Here is a 19644-nt window from a genome sequence, read left to right as displayed (position 1 = left end):
CGTCTCATTAGGGAAAGAGTTCTTGCTTTTCTGCGTGCAAAGCAGTAAAGGGCCAGTAGAAACATGATCCATCTCAAAAGCCATCCATTGTGTGTGAGACAGTTAGATGCTGTTCCTTTCATACAGCAAACCAGAATGGGTGCAAGGAAAAGCCTTGCTCACTGGTCTATGGAAAAGCACTTCTGGCTTCCCAGTGACTGGTCTGAAAGGTGAATTATTTACTGGGCAGTGGCTGTGGGATGAAAGGAAAGATTAGACAAGTAGCCTAAGTGTGGACTCAGTGCATCTTCTAAAGGGATAACATTGGTCTAACTCCAATTTCTAGCCTCCACTTTACAAAGAAGCTCTTTGATGATTTTGTGGATATGTGTCCATTTGTGACTCAGCGTCTCAAGCAGTCCGCATCAATCATGTGGTTCATGCGGACGTTACTATTGATCAGCATATGCTAAATCTGCCCCTTAATGGTGGCATTTTATTTCTAAAAATAGACTTGTGGAGTCCACTTTTGCACAATGCCCTTGTAGCTGAGGATTTCAGGATTGACTTCTGCAACGGCCTGTGGTTGAAAGAACAGCAGGGTTATGTGCTGATACTTGGCAAACAAGTGCTAATATTAGCCCTGAGTTAGCACTAACGAAGTCTCTTTATCTGGCTCGTGCTAGCTTTCATTGATATAGCGTTGATGTACTTTCCAAACAGCCTCACAGCATGCCTTCCTACCGTGAGGTTGGTGGTATTGTTGCCATCTTACAGAAGGGAGAGACTGGGGCACAGATGTTGAATGATTCTCCTATCATCTCAATATTGGCAGAGTTAGGCATAGAACCCAGGAGTCCTGACTCCTTTAGTTCCCTGTTTGAGCCACAGAATCAGGTTTCCTCTTCAAATGATTGGAGAGATTTAAAACTAGTTTTTATTTAAAAAAGCATAGGGGGGTTATAAAGAAAGAGGTCGCTCTTAGGAATAAACCGTCTCATGATTATCCTGTTGGCTGTTGAGGAAATGCTCATGGTTATGTAAGCATACAGCTATGACTTGCTTTTCAGCTGTAAATGAGTAAAGCCGTCCAATGGAAAACATCGATCTCCTCTTAACCAATATTTCCAGTAATCTTACACAAAAAAGTTTAAAGGGACTAAGTCGGATAATCAAGGCTATAAAGTTGGCTTGTCCATCTAAAATTCCCCCTTATAAATCCCTCATGACAACTTGATTCAATTTCTGTAGGGAAGGCATTTTGGGATGTTGATTTAAACAGTGTCAGACTTGCTCACCTACTATTCTTGCAGCTGAAATGCTGCAGTAAACATACCTGTCTAGTTTCACTATCCAAACCGAGCAAGGAGAAGAAAATAAGCTGTAAAAGTTGACACACAAAAGGTCTTCAAAGCTTGTGTTAGCAATGTAAGGGCCTGACTCGTGGGTGTCTTCTGTTGACTTGAGTGCTGGAAGAGATGATGATTTTCTTGAAAGGTACTATATAACATAAGCCTGGCAGGAAGTTGGGGAAAATAAATTCCCCTGTAATAGTCTATTCATTATTTCTGGTTTTAATTTCAAATACCTGAACCCCAATGTTTGTGTCTAGGTCCCTCGAATTATGTTGTGGCTGATGATTGAACTCGCTATCATAGGGTCGGATATGCAAGAAGTAATTGGCTCGGCAATTGCTATTAACCTCTTGTCTGCTGGGAAGTAAGTTGGCTTTTATCACTTGAGAAGCAGGAAATGCAAGTCATTCTCCATCTCTCGTGTTTATCAGATGCCCGTGTCCCATTAGAAAACAACACTCTTTATGACAAAAAGTACTCTTTTATTTCCTGTAGCTGGGAATCTTAGCAGATCACTGCCCTGTTCTGCTTAGCCGGGTATGAGCTCCCTCTTCGCATTGTGTATTACATAAAAAGCTTTTGAGATTAAAGGTTTTTAAATAAAATTAGCATTTCTGAGCCTACAATTGGCTGACATGACACATTGTGGAACTGTAAATAAGCTTCCATTTGGTTTTTAGGCTTCATGTTCTGCAGTAAGGCGGCTGTTGTTTAAATGCTCATTTCAGTATCAAACACCAGAAGTGCTTCTGTTAAATCAGAACTAAAGCTGGAAGGAAATTGGTGTAGAGTCTTAGCCTGGAAGTCCAAAGCCCAGCTGTCTTTTAGCTCAGTGTTACCTGCAAGTTAGTCACTTCCACCAAGCAGTTTAGAAATGGACACTTTATACAGAAACTACAGTCGTGTTGCCCTATAACAGACGAGAAGCATGTCTTGCTCCAGAGACTCTTGGTTCACTGTGCAGAGAAGAAATGTAGGTATGGTTTCAGAAAGAACGCTTATCTGAACTATTTGTGTAGAAAACAGACTGTCTCTTGCCATAAGTAACACAGCAGCTTGTCAGATTAGAAACAAAACCTTGAGATAAGTTTGTGTGCTGTTATCAGATAAAGTGGCCGTGATCCCTGCCCTGCAAATAGGGAAGCCTGAACTCTGACATGGCTAGAAGAGCTGGTAAAGGCACTAGTCAGACTTCACCCCTGGGTTTTTTGTTCTATTGCAGAGTCCCTTTATGGGGTGGAGTGCTCATAACCATTGCTGACACTTTCATGTTTCTGTTCTTGGACAAGTATGGTAAGGTTTTATTTTTTCCTTCTAGTTATTTTTAATTTAATGTAATTTACATTAAATTTACTTTAATTTACATGTAATAGATTAAATCTGATTGTTGCCCCACCGCCGTGTCAGTCCCTCCCCTCCCACCCACCCACCCACACACACACACGCGCGCGCGCGCGACTGAGGCTCTTCCTCCAGAACTTGCTAATGTCATGTTTTCTTCCACAGGCTTGCGAAAACTGGAAGCATTTTTTGGCTTTCTTATTACCATCATGGCGCTTACGTTTGGATATGAGGTAATTCTCACTTGAACACCCCTGAGCTTTACTTAGCAATTAGAGTGTGACACTCCCCCCCCCCCTCTTTCTGTCTAACTTGTATCTTCATTCTCTTCTCTAAAACATTTTAGAAACCAGGCAATCTCATTTCTTCCTCTGATTTTGTCCTCTTCTGCGAGGCCCTCATGAAGTCTCCTTTGCCCAGGGCCCAACCCTAACCCTAAGCGTATCAGATCTGATTTAAAAAAAATAAATAAATCCCATGCAGCTTTTTCAGTTTTTACTCAAAAACCAAAAGATTCTGGTTCAAAAAACAAAATTTTCCACTGGAAAATGTTAGACCAATTCTAAAGCACATGCTTTAATGCTTTCCTAAGTGCAGATTATTTTTTGCAGTGGGGCCCACTTTAACTGCCCTGGAGCTCTTTATTTGCTTCCTAGCTCAAATCTGGTTGGTAATGGTCTAGAAGGTTAGAACTGCTCAAGAATTGTTAGCTGTTTACCTACCTCCTAAGAGCTACCTCGTGGTATACGATACTCCTATTCCAGTGCTAGTGGGTAACCAATATCTAAGTTTTAAAGAAGGAAACTATTACCAAATTGCTATAATTTTTAGGTGGGCCAGATTTGGGGCCATGAGTATTTCCAAGTTGGCCATAGAATTGTAGGACTGAAAGGGACCCCGAGAGGTCTTCTAGTCCAAGCTTCTGCACTCATGGCAGGGCTAAGTGTTATCTAAACCATCCCTGACAGGTGTGTGTCTAACCTGCTCTTAAAAATCTCCAGTGATGGAGATTCCACAACCTTCCTAGGCAATTTATTCCAGTGCTTAGCTACCCTGCCATTTCCACATTTTCTGTTGTTGTTGTTTCCCCCTCATGGATTAATGGGCCTGCCCTACCTTGATCTTCTCTTTGCTTCTAATGTATTTGTAGAATGTTTTCTTGTTATCCTTAATGTCACTAGCTAGTTTAATCTTGTTTTGTGCTTTGGCCTTTCTAATTTTGTCCCTACATATTTGTTTGTTTATATTCATCCTTAGTAATTTGGCCTAGTTTCCACTTTTTGTAGGATTCTCTTTTGAGTTTCAGATCATTGACGATCTCTTAGAATCATAGAATATTAGAGTTGGAAGGGACCTCAGGAGGTCATCTAGTCCAACCCCCTGCTCAAAGCAGGACTAACTTCAGCTATATCATCCCAGCCAGGGCTTTGTCAAGCCTCAGCTTAAAAACCTCTAAAGATGGAGATTCCACCACCTCTCTAGGTAACCCATTCCAGTGCTTCACCACCCTCCTAGTGAAAAACTTTTTCCTAATGTCCAACCTAGACCTCCAGCCCTGCAGCTTGAGACCGTTGCTCCTTGTTTTGTCATCTGCCACCACCGAGAACAGCCTAGCCCCATCCTCCCTGGAACCCTCTTTCAGGTAGTTAAAGGCCGCTATCAAATCCCCCTTATTCTTCTCTTTTGCAGACTAAACAAGCCCAGTTCCCTCAGCCTCTCCTCATAAGTCCTGTGCTCCAGCCCCCTAATCATTTTTGTTGCCCTCCGCTGTACTCTCTCCAACTTCTCCACATCCTTTTTGTAGTGGGGGGCCCAAAACTGGACACAATATTCTAAATGCGGCCTCACCAATGCCGAATAGAGGGGAATAATCACTTCCCGCGTCCTGCTGGCAATGCCCCTCCCTCTAGGTTAAGCCAGGGTGGTCTCTTGCCATACTTCCTATCTTTCCTATCTAGTGGGATAGTTTTCTCTTGTGCCCTTAATAATCTCTCTCTCTCTAAAAAACTGTTAACTTTCTTGAACTATTTTTCCCCTTAGACTTGCTTCTGATGGGCTCTTACCTATCAATTCCCTGGGTTTGCTAAAGTCTGCCTTCTTGAAATCCATTATTTTTATTGTGCTGTTTTCCTCCTACCATTTCTTAGAATCATGAACTCTACCATTTCATGATCATTTTCACCCAAGCTGCCTTCCACCTTCAAATTCTCAATCATTTCCTCCCTATTTGTCAAAATCAAATCTAGAACATCCTCTCCTCTTGTAGCTTTCTCCGCTTTCTGAAATAAAAAATTATCCAACAAGTTCTTGGAATGTATTCGAGATAATCTGTACCCTGCCATGTTATTTTCCCAACAGATTTTTGAGTAGTTGAAGTCTCCCATCACCACCAAATCCTGTGTTTTGGATGATTTTGTTAGTTGTTTAATAAAGCCTCATCCATTTCTTCTTCTTCTTGGTTAGGGGGTCTGTAGTAGACCCCCTACCATGACGTCATCCTTGTTTTTTACCCCAAATTTCCTTACCCAGAGACTTTCAACACATCTCCTATTTCCATTTCAACCTCAGTGCAAGTGTTTACATTTTTAATATATAAGGCAACACCTCCTGCCTTTTTTACCTACCTCTCCTTCCTGAGCAAGCTGTACCCTTCTACCCCAATATTCCAGTCATGCATATTATCCCACTAAGTCTCTGATGCCAACTATGTCATAGTTATGTTTATTAACTAGCATATCAAGTTCTTCCTGCTTATTCCCCATACTTCTTGCATTAGTATGCAGACATCTAAGATACTGATTCGATTTCCCTGTATGTTCTCTCTTGTTTCTCCCTAATCCCTGCTATAACAGCCCCTCCAACCCCCAGATTCCTACCCTTCTTCCAGGTCTCCATGTTTTTGACTTAGCTTTGGGCTTTTGTCACCAGCCCCTATCGAACCTAGTTTAAAACCCTCCTTGCTAGATTACCCAAACTGTATCCAGATATGCTGTTCCCCTTCCTCGATAGGTGAACCTCATCTCTGCTTAGCATCTAAGTAACTGTGTAAACTCTGCCAATCCAGAGGTACTAGTGGCTCTCTTGTGTCTGTGTACAGTATATTACAGTAAAACCGAACCAGGGACAGCTGCTGAAGGGGATGTTCATGCCTTACTGTGATAAGTGTGGCACCCCGCAGCTAGAACAAGCCGTGGGGATCGTGGGAGCAGTCATCATGCCACACAACATGTACCTGCATTCTGCTTTAGTCAAGGTAAGAGCGGAGTGATCCCCTTGTCTCCTCTAGTTCGCTCTTCAGAAGTACAATGAGAATATTAGACTGTGATAGTGAGGGTTGAGAGAGAAACACCTCGCAAAGCCTGGTATGTTTGAATAGCTGCGGCTGCCCTTTTCAGAGTGGGATTCCAAAGCACTCAGCGTGCATGTCGGCAAGGAAGTCAGTGGTAAAACTCCCACTGATTTTCATGATGGCAGAGTTAATCCAAATTCAATGGGAGTTTTTCCCATCAACAAGCAAGGGCAGTGCTGAGCATCTTTGAAAATCCCGCTCTATAGTAGCAGTTCCTGTGACCTACTCTCCGTGCACTACATACTTTGGAATCAGTTCAGTTAGCTGATTCTGATGTGGACTGTTTATATAAGTTTTCAGAATTGGAATAAGCCATGTGCACCTGGTACAGAAATACAGTATCTATTACATAATTAACCATAAATAAATAATAAATTGCCTGAACATATGTTTTAGCTGTGTTTGCGTGACAGGACCTGGGGTTTCTAAATTAACACTTGGCAAACACCTAACACTGTATTTTCAGACATCTGAACAGTGTTCCCAGTCTGTCTGTCTTGTGGGATTCATCCATATTTAATTTTACTGGGGATAAGATGACAAACCCAGGCTAATTTTAAAGTTGAAGGCCATCAGTCTGTCTTGCAAACAAAATCAGGTTTTTTCTCTCCCCCCCCAAATTCCCCTCCCCTCAGCAGCATGTGTTGAAATCTCAGATTGATGCTGCCCCTTAACTTGGTAGCTCCTGTATCTTGGGGCACATCCCAGCATTACAGCAGAAGGCTGGGCAGCTGGGTGCCAGGGTAAGCTCGGAAGCATGTCCAGCACGGCGAGATTTCATTTGGAGCTGCAGTTCATGACGGGCAAATCCAGTCTGTAGGAGCAACGTGCTCAAATGGGTTGCTAGTGCATGCAGTGGATGGGTGCATATGTGCTTATGGATCAGCCACAGCCCTGCTTCTTCAAACCATGCCCCTTTGCTCATTGCATGCACCCCCACGGCGTTGTTGCTTTAGCAGCTACTTTTGGCTAGCTGTTGTCTAATATCTCATGCTGTATACTGCTGTTTGTAAAGCCTAGAGAGGGATCCAATCATGGTCAGGGTTCAGCTCTTAATATTTGCTGTCAGACTTTGCTGACAGGCCAAAGTCCATAAGCAATTGGAGGAATCACCTGTTGAAGACATAGCTGGTTCCATCTGCTGGAGGTTCTGAAATACTCTATCATGATTGTCTTTAAATGTTTTCTCCTCAGTCAAGGCAAGTGAATCGTGCAAACAAGAGGGAGGTGCAAGAAGCCAATAAATATTTCTTCATTGAGTCCTGCGTTGCCCTCTTTGTCTCCTTCCTCATTAACGTCTTCGTCGTCTCTGTATTTGCTGAAGCTTTTTTTGGGAAAACTAATGAACAAGTGGTGAGTCTCTGGGTTTTTTATTGGAGTAGGTGTGGGGCTGGGGACTACGCGCGTGTGTGGTGGAATTCCTGGATTACTGGGAGTAATATACACTGTTGGTATATCTGCACTGCAGTTGGAAGGTGTGATTGCAGCACGTTAGTGTATCCTAGCTCAAATAACAGTAGCAATGAAGTCAAAGCAGACAGGCAGCAGCACGGGCTAATCTTGCACACCGGGGACCCTGGGTACATCCTCAGGGCTAACTCACCACCCATGCTGCCATAGCTTCACTGCTGGCTAGATCAAAGCTAGCTCAGGTATGCCTACACATACTTCAGTCACACCTCCAAACTGCAGTGTAGACACACCCTAAAACATTGTGCATCTGAGTTAATAGTTACTGTGTTAACAATGGTGGTTCGTATCCTAAGGACCTGATTCTCATTACACTAAGGCCCTTTTACACTGTCCTGGCATTGTAAAGGGGCATAAACATAGGCACTGCCAGAGCAGCATAAAAGGGGCCAGGGTGTAAATAAGAATCGGGCCTTGACTCTTTCTTCCCTGATCTCACACTAGCCTGCAAGATGCACCCAGCACATTAATACTAATGCATTTCATCTTGCCAACTCCTCCACCCCAAACTCTACCAGCTGGGGTTTCTGTTCTCTGAAATCTCTTTACAAAAGTAAAATTTCATAAACTGTCTTGTCTTGTTCTAGAACGAAGTCTGCACAAACAGAAGCAGCCCACATGCTGGACTCTTTCCACATAACAATCAAACCCTAGAAGTGGATATCTATAAAGGGGTGAGTGTCTTTATAGTGAGGCCAGGCCGGGTAGCCTGACCTAACTGACGTTAGCATCTTTGACTGAGTTATGTGCAGCAGCTTCTTCTTCTGAACAAATGGAGACTATTCAAGGCTTGAACCTATAATAATATAAGACTACAAGAGTTGTCATGTTGGAACAGACCAGTGTTCCTTCCGGTGTAGACCCATGATCAGTTTGTTGGTGCAGCCGGCTCCAAGAACTGTGCTTTTGACTGATCATTTAAATCTAGGATTTAACACCAACTGACTTGTGACCGTAAACCCTCTGTTTCAGGGTGTTGTTCTGGGATGTTACTTTGGCCCTGCTGCTCTCTACATCTGGGCAGTTGGGATCCTTGCTGCAGGTCAGAGTTCAACAATGACCGGGACCTACTCAGGGCAGTTTGTCATGGAGGTATGTGACTCTGCAGCTGTGCCGGCTTATGTCTGCGTTTCCCCCTTCCCCTTTTAATCCCCTGAAGTTGAGATGGTCAGTGGAGGCCTAGCTGGTCATGTAGTTGCTGCAGCATCAGATTTCTCTGCTATTGATCCACATACCAAATTCTTAGGCCCCCAATTCCCCTTGGAAAATTCCAGCCTAACTCAGTTAGGTTCCTTTAAGACTAAAAACCCTGTAGTAGATCATTCCTCTGCCCCCCATTGCAGTGTAACTCCGTGGAATGTTGTCGTAGCAACAGCAGCTTGTCCATTTCTCTCCCTGAAGGGATTCCTTAACCTGAAGTGGTCGCGTTTTGCTCGAGTGATTTTAACCCGCTCCATTGCCATCACTCCAACTCTGCTGGTTGCCATTTTTCAAGATGTTGAACACCTGACTGGGATGAATGACTTCCTGAACGTTCTTCAGAGCTTACAGGTGAGCAGCTGTGCACTCACAGTACAGGACTATTCCTTGGAGAGTCGAATCTAAGCATTAGCTACTAGCAACTCCTCATTCAGAACCATCCTCTTAGTCGCTACTGACATTGGCCATCTGTTTGAACATTTCCGCAAGCTGGTTGACTTAAGGGCTCCTGGGTGCAGAGAGCTCAAATGTGGAAGGAGGTGGGATGGACCTACCACCTGCCATCAGAATTGGGTTTTCTAGCAGCCATGAGTTTAGGGTCTGCCCCGATCTGTAACTGCTTGTGGACTGTGGCCAACGTTGGTCACAAAACGGGTGGGTAAGTTACTTGCAGGCTCTTACATGCCTCTCACTATATTTTCTGAGCACCACCTGAATGTTTACAAAGAGCAAGAACCATATTTAAACATGGTTACCTTTGTATCTTGTTTAAATTTAAAAGTCCAGAAAAAATAACTATTTTCCTAGCTGGTCCAATTCTCCAGTTTCCTGCTCTGCAAAGACCTAGATATGTATTTATGGTGACTTGTTCCTGTTGTGAAATGGGGAATGGGAACTGCCGAATTAAGTACTCTGAGCAGATGAATTTCACCTTCCGATGGGTCATGTCTCAAACTTGCTCGTAGCACTCAAGAATGAGACGGTCTATTTTCCAGCATAGAAAATAACTTGTACTTCAGCTGGACAATATGGGGGGGAATAACGTGGGAGCATGCTTCTATAAACAAAGCTTCTGGATTCTTTCACTGAAGAATCCCTCAGTTGAGGGATGGTGGGAAAGCAGCACCAGCTGTAGCTTTAAACTGCTTCCTATTTCTAGCCATGACAAGTTTCTTAGGTGACCTTTCAAAAGCTAAAGGGAAAAACTATTGTGTATAAACAAACTTTGGGTGGGTTTTTTATGCAAACAGAGTCCTATCTCTAATCTCCTGCATTTTGTTGCTTTATTCCAGCTTCCCTTTGCTTTAATCCCAGTGCTCACATTCACCAGCCTGCATCCTGTGATGAATGACTTTGCCAATGGACTGTAAGTATGAAGAGAATCCCACACACCTGACCTTTTCCTGATTTAAAATCATTTGATTTAGCCTGAATACTGGTAGATATCTATGTTTATGGTGCTTGGCCCCATAAATGGGATCTCAGAGCATAATCTTAATGTATTTATCCTTGCAACACCCTGAGGGCAGGGAGTATTATCCCCTTTTACATATGGGGAATTGAGAGCCTAAGTGACTTGCCAGTGGTCACATGGGAACTTTGTGGCTAGGCAGAAAATTGAATCCAGGTCTCCAAAGAGCAGACTAGCACCCTAACCACTAGGTGTTTTTCTCCTCAGTACAGTTAAGCAGGGCTAGCTGTTCATGAAAAATGTGTGAATAATTTTTATTCCCCCAAACAGTACTAGAGATCTTCTGCTTCTAAACTTCTCATAAACAGCCCAGTCTCCCCAAGACCAGTTTGATAGCCCACTCTCCTTGGAGTGGTGCCTAATATGTCCCTTCTAGAAACTGGTGTGTGTTTATTGCTTCTTGAGTTTTGTCTTAACATCTTTCCTTGTCCCTTTACCTAGCTTGTGTTTTAGTCTAAAAGTAGCAACCCTATTAGACAAGAGTCTGTGCAGTTCAGTGAATATTCTTTTGACTTTATTTTTAGAGTCTCAGTATCTGCATTACAAGTCATGTTCCCTCCAAACACCAGGGCAAATAGGAACACCCCTGTCCCTCAAATTCCCCTGTAATCCCATTTCTTTTGGCTTCCCTTGCAGAGGCTGGAAGATTGCTGGCGGTGTGCTCATTCTCATAGTCTGCAGCATTAACATGTACTTTGTGGTGGTCTACGTCACAGCATTGGCACACATTGCCTTGTATGTGGTTGCAGCCATTGTCTGTGTTATGTACCTGTGCTTTGTGGCATATTTGGTAAGTATTGTTCTTCCATGCTCTGTGGCAAGACAATTGCTGTATAAAATTCCAGTAGTTGTTGGGCTGAGGCAATGAGGAGCTGGAAACTTGGGTTTTTTTTTGTTTTGTTTTGTTTTTTAAAGTAAACCATAACCCTTACAGATGCTAAGTAATCCTTGCCACCCCCCAGGTGCATAATTTCAAATGTGCCTCAGTTTCCCATAAGTCCAGACCTGCTCAAGGTCTACACAGAGCCAGGAATTTGACTCCCAGCTCGGTGCTCAGTCCACTAGTCCTTGCACCTTCCTACCTTCCATCCCAGTTCCTTTAGTGACTCATCCGAAAGAGTCCAGATAAAGAGTGCTATGCTAGCTAGTAATCTGCTGGGGAGAGAGACCTTCAGAATCATGCAGTGTTCCAAATCTGTTTGTGTGTATTCAAATGGTAAGAAGAGGCAACTGTGTATTTATTTAAAAACAAAAAAAAGTCTATCAATATGCAGTTTGACTTTTCTTCCTGTGTCCACTCCTAAATCTCGAAGTTTTTACTTATTGTGAAAATTGTGGCAAAGTTTAGAACGGCTGATAACCAGGCTCATTATGAAGAGATTTGGTAACAATTTGCCTTTCGAGTGATTATTGAAAAATAGCACCTAGTTAATCCCTCTATGTTTCCATTCATTAAAGGGTGGCTGCTAAAACTATTGTAACTTGCAACAGTGTTTCTCATAGTCCACTCCTTCTTCAATTCCAGAGCTGGCTGTGTCTGATTGCTCTTGGGGTCTCCTTCCTGGCCTGTGGGCAAACGGTAAGCGTCACTAGAACCGTGCTTACTGAAGAACCGCCGGTCGCTCAAATTAACTAAATACTGGGTCTGTCTGTACACAACAGGTAGCCATCAGAGCCAGTGCGTTTCTATGGTTTACTGTGTGAACATATCAAAACGTATGTGCAATTTGCACAGAGAATACTTTGTGTAGGGATCACCTACTTGTAAGTTTGTTGTATAAAAGCTCAGATGTGCATACTGGGAAATATTTTGTTGCTAAGGTAACTAACGAGATGAATAATTTTCCTTGCTGACCCCCTCTAATCACACACCTAAGAAATGTTAGGTTTCTGCTGGAATAGATATCTGTTTTGCATTGTAGGAACTGCATGTAAATTGCCTATTATCCAGACACTAACCAGTTTAACAGCCTGGCAAACAGCCTGTTCCAAAATGACTCTTCCATTTAGTTAGTTCTCTGTCTCAAAGTCTTCCAGTGAATCTACAATATAAGCTGATACACAGAAATCAAGCTGCTCAGAAATCAAGCTGCTCAGATGCATCTGAAGTATTAATCCTCCTTCTGACAATTAGACAAGCAATATATAAAGTCTGTGACGCTAAGTGATGTAATCTACCTCCATAGATCAGAATTCAGTTATAGTCCATAATCTGAAATTGACCTCTTTCTTGCACTTTAAATGCATTAGAAAATAGTTACTGGTTTTAGTTAAAAATTAGGATGAATTTGGGGTGCAGAAATTCTTTCCTGATGGTGGGAATTGTGCTCAAGAAATCCTAGCCCATAAACACCAGAAGTCTAAGCCTTGGTGTTGTAATATTTTTTTTCCTGACTGGTATGTGATTCTGGTGATCAGCAAAGGGGAAAACAATCAATGTTTACAGGTTATTTATGGTTCTGAGATTTATTTTGTATATATGGCATTAATAGAAATGTTCTCTGTATTTCCTACAATTTGCTGTATCAAGTCTCATGGAGTGTAACATAACAATGTTCTGAAAACCTTCCATGATTTGGATCTCCAGACTTTGTAAACACCAGTTTTTTTTAAACTTTCACTTCCAGTCTGGCACTTTAACTCCAAAAACATTCCCCACTGTACGTCCCTCTTCTTCCACCTCCCAAGGCAAAGCTCACAGTGAGAAACAAGCATTCCTTTTTTCTGTTTAGAAAAGACTGTACATTTTGTCCTAATTTTATCATGAGTTAAGTGGGTACATCTTGTTTGGAGGGGTTGGGTATGTGTGTTCATGAGTGGATTCTGTAAAGAGAACCTTGTAGGGAAACTGAAGTCCTCAATCTTATTGAGAGAGATTTTTCTTCTATTACTACTTGATGGAAGTTTTAGCTGATAACGGGACACGGAGTGTAAGCATTTGCGTTGCGTTGATAGGTAGATATTTTTACTAGAATTCAGCTGATCTCTATTCTGTCCTTCATCTCATGTGCCCGTCAAATGTTTTAATCCTCACTAAATTATAGTTTGTGCATTCGTTTCTTCACCTTTTTAAGAGAAACTGGATTCAAATCCTGACATGGGTTACAAGTGGCTTTGCAAGGACTTGCCCAAGTCCCTGTGTGTGCACCTCACAAAAGCATAGCAGATTGCAGTCTCTGCTTAACAAAGGCCCAGGACTGGAATAGCAGGTGTGTTACAAGTCAGGATTGGGGTCCACTGAAAGATCTGTGTGGATGTGGGTTGCACTGTGCCTGCCAGTGCTATGCCTGACTTAACCCAGTGCTTTGTCCTCCTCTCTCCTGAACACTAAAATTAGTCCTGTTTTGTTTTTTTTATTTTAAGTGGGAATATTTTATTGAGAGTGACCGATGTAAGTATGTTTTCAAGCTTAGTTTCTGTAGCCCTCGCTGGAGACACGGTTTTCTCAGGTAATTCATTGTCTTAACGTTTATCATGTTCATCACAAGAGAGGTGATTTGTCTGTGCAGATGAGACAGGTTTCACAGGGGAATGGTAGCTTTTTCTTTTTACTGCAATGTCTCTTGTTTGGACAAACTTCAGACTGTAAGGGGCACAGTCTACAACTAGCTATGTGTAGAACTCTCATTCATGTTGATGGGAGGTGAAAGAATGCCTTTAAATATTTGCCTTTAAACATTCACTGGGTGGTGTGAGAACATTCAATCTAGTTCAGGCTTGGACACTTCCATCTTATATGCTGTAGCTGTCAAAAACAGATGCTGAATGTTACAATTGCTATCCTGCCAAAGCAAAGGCGCACACACAGGCATAGAGCTAGATTCTCCCATTGCCCTACAACTTGCGTAGTTCAATCTATCCACTTTGAACTGGTGTTAAAATGAATCAGAACGGTAAGAGCTTCCGCCTACTTTGCGCTAGCCTACACAAGGTGCAGGGGAATGGAGAGTCTCGCCCATAGTCTCAGATTGCTAGAGTAAGCATCAGTCTCACAATTTCCAGCAACAGTAAAGAACACCTAGGTGTGTGGCTCCTGGTAATGAGAAGTGCTGGCATACAGGAAAGAATACACTCCCCAGTGTACAAATTAGCTGGTTTCATAAATTTGGTAAGGAATCCAATGTTGTTAGGAAGGCTGTAACTATGAGCCGGAGACACGATGAATTTGTGATGGCAAAAATTAAAACTGCTAATCTTTTTAATGATCATTTTGACTAAGTCAACAAAGTTGACTAATTTACTCTTACCCTTGACAAAGATAACTGACAAAACATACTTAAGTATGAATGCTTGATATACAGAAAAAAATTATTTAATTTAGAGCATTAGTTCAAACTTTCAGCCAGAAATCCAGAGTGTGCATCCTATATACAGCCAGAGTTTGCAGTCTTAGATCTAATTCGGCTGATTTGTGTTAATCTGTCTTCCTCTGGCAGCAAAATGATATGGACTGTCTGTCTGAAGACTTGTTTATGATCTAGAATTGCTGTTAGGCTTGAATCTAGCTGCCTTCATTAGCTTATAAATTCCTGTAATTTCATTATACATGTCTTAGATTTTCATGCATTTTAAAAACTTTTGATTTGTAAGTGTCAAAAATGCATGACCACTGTGAACATGCATGACTGTCACTGTTAGATAGAATGGGAACTGTTAAATCAAAAAACACAGCTATATGCAGGAGCTTCTGAATAAAGTCCTCTGTGTGCTACTACTTAGCTTCTCTTCTATTCTTTGTGAAACTTTGAATTGTTTTTAATTGACCATGAACCAATTTGTATGCACTATATTTTCAATTAAAAGAATAGACGCTTTTCCAACTTGGTTTCTTGGGTCTTTTTTTAAAATTGTGACACCCGGTATGCTGCTTTAAAAGGAATTCGTATTGATGCCCAAATGATTGAGATTCTATAGGGTTATTGGCCCTATGCACTAGATTGCATGGACAGATTAGTATTTCTATACTAACCCTCTCCAAGATGTGCACAGTAAATTATCACTAACTGCTGTTGCCAGAAATTGCCACTGCAGTCCTTGTTGGTGCAAGATATGTCCCTGATTTCCATTCATCCAAGTAGCTATCTTGGCTTGATATTCTCCACTACTTTCAGGGCTGTATTGAGTGTGGCTGCTCCCAGCAGAAGGGAAGGATTGATACGCTATTTGCTTGTGAATACTTACTGTTAGGGGTTCAGTTGAGTATTTTTATTGGTTTCTTTCAGTGGCTCTATATGGAAGACCAACTTGCCATTCTACATTTAGACCATTTACTGCTATATTTCTGCATGTCTCACCTCTTCCTGATCCTCAGTCAAAATAGCAAATGCACTAAAGCAATCTGATTGTTTTTAGGCTATCTCCCCCACCCACTTACTAACAAAACAGATCAAACGCCAATATGTTTTGACCAGGAACAACCTGAAGAGGGGATAAGCTCTGTATAATTGGAATAGGAATGAATACAGGTAATTGGGTGAAATTCTGTGGCATGATCTTATACAGGAGTTCAGACTTGATGATCTAATTGTTCCATCAGGCCTTAAAATCTATCCGGGGGTAGGGAGGGAATTCTGATAGAAGCAGGCATGGCTCCTTTCTTTTTAACAAACCTGAAATCTTGCTTCTGTTCAGAAATTGATCTTTGTGTTACTATGTGATATGGGAACTTTCCCGTTTTTTTTATTACAAGCTTTCCCTTCCTGCTTTAAGTGAACTGGAAGCTGTAAGTAATATGTATTATTTATTTCTCTTAGAGGAAACACTGAATTTGTAAGCTCGCTACAGGTCTTTAGTTAAATTAATACCTGTTTAGTTTCTTTGTTTCTACTGTGTGAGAAATACTTTGGTAAGTTTCAGTCCGTTGAAAACTCAGCCTTGCCTTTGATTTGTAACAACTGAATCTTAACACATTTTAAATAATTCAGCATGAATTTAAGATGCTCAGAGAATAACTTTATCTCCTATATATGTGGAATCAGTCAAACTTGCATGTTGTTGTAACAGGAAATTGAACTGAGAAAGACACCCTCCCTGTGTTCTGCCCAACAGAAACAGTAATGGGATATTGTATCTGTATCCCTTACCTGTTTTTGTAATATGTATTGATGTGAAACATTGTGTCTATTTAAATAAAAACTTATTGACAGCCATTGCTCCCATAGGCTAACTTATAAATCAGACACAAAATCTCTCTAAAAAAGTGTCCTCAAACTACTGCAGCTGAGGCACAAACTGGATACAAAACAGGATTTTATAAAGATGTAACTCTTGGGCCCCAGAGCATAGCAGCATATTCTTTGGCTGGCCACTAGCGACTGAAACTTGTCCAGATATAAGAAAAATAACTGGTCATTAAGATTGTAAGAAATAAGATAAAATTATCTCTGGCTAGTTGAGAGCATTACTCTGCCATAGGAAACCTGTTGCATTGAAACAACATCCACTGTTTAACTAAATTTTCTGTAACTAATCCACACTACTTTAAAAAGGTGGATCCTGTATACTAATAAATGGAGATTGGGTTTTCTTGTTGGATCATGCTCTGAGCTCCTACTGCTTTCAAATATAATCTAGTACATAATTAATGTACAAGATCTGTTGTGATAAGTGATAACCAGCATGGAAAAGCAGGAAAAATCTATCTCCTGTCTGTTCTAGCAGCCAAATCACCTTTGTTTTCTAATCAGCTGCATGTTGCTTCAATCATTCCAATGGCACTCCTTCAGATTAATCAAAATAATTTTAATAAATCAGTTAATTGTGGTATTTATCAGATTTATAAAATAGCTCAGATTTCCTGATGCGGATTAAAGAATAAAATTGCTTTAATAATGCTTTGGTTTTAACATCTAACAGCCTCACAAAACTTGGATTTTTTTTTTTTTCCGTATAATGAAAGTAGCAGGACCAAAGAATCAGTCATCTGAGTTAAGTACAATTCTTACCTATCTGACTATAGTATAAATGACCTTATGGGCTACTCTGTGGCTTGGAGCTACTTGGCCTTCTGGCAGTACCAGTTCCTAAAGGCTTGTCTACATGGCACTAACTGACCGCATAGCCCCTGCTTCTGCGCACTAAAAATTCCAAAGTGTTCTTTAGCATACTGCTGTTTCAAACACCCTGGCTCACAGTGCACTGAAGCACTGAGTAGGCAAGCCCTTAGTGAAATAACACTGCAGGGTATGTAGTAGTTGGGAGAGAATAGCACTTAGCTGCTGGAAAAGTACTTGGTTTTGGTGATGGCTGTGTGCCTATAACATGCAGTTGTCTCAATTACTACCTGCCCTGGAGGAGTATTCTCTGCATGGAGTCCAGGCCAGGCTGCTTGGACTTCTAGGTTGTACAAGTCCTATGAAACTCATTGTCTCAACAAAATAAGATGTTTCTGTATCACTTCATGATTTGAAGCATTGATCCAGGACTTTTTAACAAAGTTTTAGGCTGAAGAAAGTCAAAACACAAACCCTCTGTTTATTGATTTCAGCCTAATCACACTTGATTTCACTCTCTTTGGCTTCTGTTTCTAAAATGGTTTCCCTAATTTTCTTCTTCTTTGCCTTCTCTAGCATCGGCTGGGACTCACTGCTCGCCCTGAACTCTTCCTTCTGAATAATGTCGATGCAGACTCAGTTGTGACTAGATGATTGCCTGAACTGCAGTAGTAAGAACAAAAACAACCTTGAAGCCCCTTTGTGCTGCAGAAAAGGATTTACCTTACTTTTGATTAGTTCAAAAACGGGTATGGTCAAGGATCATGAATGAAGTAAAGATTTCCTCTGAGGAGGAGTACAGGATAAAACTGACATCTGCAGAGGAGTGGGAGATGGAATCAACAGATGTTGCACTTGACATCAGTCATGAAGGTTCTCACAGGACCAATGAAGAGCCAGAGTCAAGCCAATACATAATGTCACGCACCCTATGGGTTTCTGACTTTTAGGTACTCAAAATATTTCCTTTAATCCTTATTTTAATTGTAAATTATTTGGGTAGTAAATTATAGGTATTTTGAATATCTTATTGATTTAGATGTACACTTATTCTGCATGGTGATTTAAGTCAGCTAAATGATGGGACACTAAAATGTTTTCCAACTTTGGAAAATTGTCCAAACAAGTAATGTTAAGGTTTTACATTTTGATTTTTGAATGATCTAGTTTCTGAAGTACACGAAGACGACAGCATGAGAAATAATTAACTAAAAAGCACGGGCAGATTCTGACATGCAAATCTATTAGAGCTTAAAGAAAAGTGTACAAGGCTTCCATAAAATGCACAGAGTACGTTCTGGGCATGCTTTCCATTTCTGCTCCCTTCCCTCTACAAACTGCCCTCCCTATCTGTGCAGGTACTTAGGTGCTCCGTTATTATAGCAATGAGAGTCATATCTCCTCAGACCAGAGAACCACAGTGGAGGCTAGAGAGAAGAGGTCTACTCCAAGAGCGTGGCTATCCTCACTTCCCTGCCCACCTCTTCTCAGAATCTAGCCAGTTCTTCAATACTGAGGTGCTCTAGAATTTTAGTTCAGGTGCCTTGCCCCTTCCAATTATATTGCTGAATGCTGCCTAGGAAATGGTAACTACAGTGTAAGATGGGAGGATACAAAGAGTTATATCTTTGTGCACTCAGTCTAACTTTATTTTGTCATCACATCCCAGCTTTTATTTAACCGACAGGTAATGTGTTTAAATGCTTAATTCTCAATTTTAAGACCAAAATACAAACTGTTTGTAGAAGCAATGCAAGTTTAGGTTTTACTCCTGACCATTGAGGAACGTTTTTACCAGGGAGCTATAGAATTCTTGGTTTAAATATCTTAAGTTATAGGAGTGGAAACAGCTCATTAAGAGTACTTACTGTGGAACATACTTGTTAGCTACTAAGTCCTGAAGAGAACTTCAGCAAAATTCTTCATATTTAGGCTATGTAGTTCTTCAAGGTATAAATGTAACTGAATTAATCCATGTGTACAATTACACAGCTGCTGCCATTTATAGGTGAAATGTGGCCTCTTGTCTTAAGCCAACCAACGACCACAGAATGGGATTAATTTTTCCCCAGGCCTAATTTTACACAAAGGGTATTGAACACCAGCTCTATATTTTCATGGCATTTCAAGCAGCCTTGAGTGTTCAGGATAATTTCTGAGAATTGGATGTTTCCAAACTCAGAGCTTGAGGCTGTGATATTCTGGGTGGGAAAGTTTTTCAAAGGGATAAATCTTTTGTGGTTATGCTAAGAACCCTGAGGGCAGGAACTGCTTTCAAATGGAAGACACCCTGAATTATATTTTAATATGTGTTTATCTGGGCTCAGTTCTGAGGCATCTTACTTCTGTTTGTTTAATTCTCTTACCCATGAAGAATTTCTATCCCTGTGCATTTGGCACTAATCTAGTAAACTTATTGATTAAACTTTGGCTTTTGACAAATATGATGGAGATCCAGACTGTCAAATAAACGTCAAGTTCACTTTA

General features: G+C 41.2%; 1 protein-coding gene across 5 annotated transcripts in view; it reads left to right on the top strand.

The window, feature by feature from the left end:
* SLC11A2 (solute carrier family 11 member 2) overlaps positions 1 to 19644 on the top strand; it is a 34904-nt gene extending 15260 nt beyond the window's left edge. For 4 of the 5 annotated variants that reach the window (XM_067529934.1, XM_067529933.1, XM_067529935.1 and 1 more), the window contains 12 exons: positions 1592 to 1698; positions 2557 to 2627; positions 2841 to 2908; positions 5773 to 5928; positions 7219 to 7377; positions 8082 to 8168; positions 8467 to 8586; positions 8896 to 9045; positions 9987 to 10060; positions 10802 to 10955; positions 11691 to 11744; positions 17734 to 19644. In XM_067529934.1, coding sequence (XP_067386035.1) covers positions 1592 to 1698; positions 2557 to 2627; positions 2841 to 2908; positions 5773 to 5928; positions 7219 to 7377; positions 8082 to 8168; positions 8467 to 8586; positions 8896 to 9045; positions 9987 to 10060; positions 10802 to 10955; positions 11691 to 11744; positions 17734 to 17811 — 1278 coding nt within the window. In that variant the 3' untranslated portion in view covers positions 17812 to 19644. Of the gene's footprint in view, positions 1 to 1591; positions 1699 to 2556; positions 2628 to 2840; positions 2909 to 5772; positions 5929 to 7218; positions 7378 to 8081; positions 8169 to 8466; positions 8587 to 8895; positions 9046 to 9986; positions 10061 to 10801; positions 10956 to 11690; positions 11828 to 17733 lie in introns of all 5 variants that reach the window. The other variant, XM_067529937.1, reaches the window with a different exon arrangement.

The sequence above is a fragment of the Emydura macquarii genome, unplaced genomic scaffold (genome assembly GCF_026122565.2).
Source record: "Emydura macquarii macquarii isolate MOO-44397 ecotype Brisbane River unplaced genomic scaffold, CSIRO-AGI_Emac_v2 contig_2994, whole genome shotgun sequence".
Taxonomy (NCBI): domain Eukaryota; kingdom Metazoa; phylum Chordata; order Testudines; family Chelidae; genus Emydura; species Emydura macquarii.
Note: the sequence above shows the minus strand (reverse complement) of the source record. Positions and strands in the feature narration are given on the sequence as shown.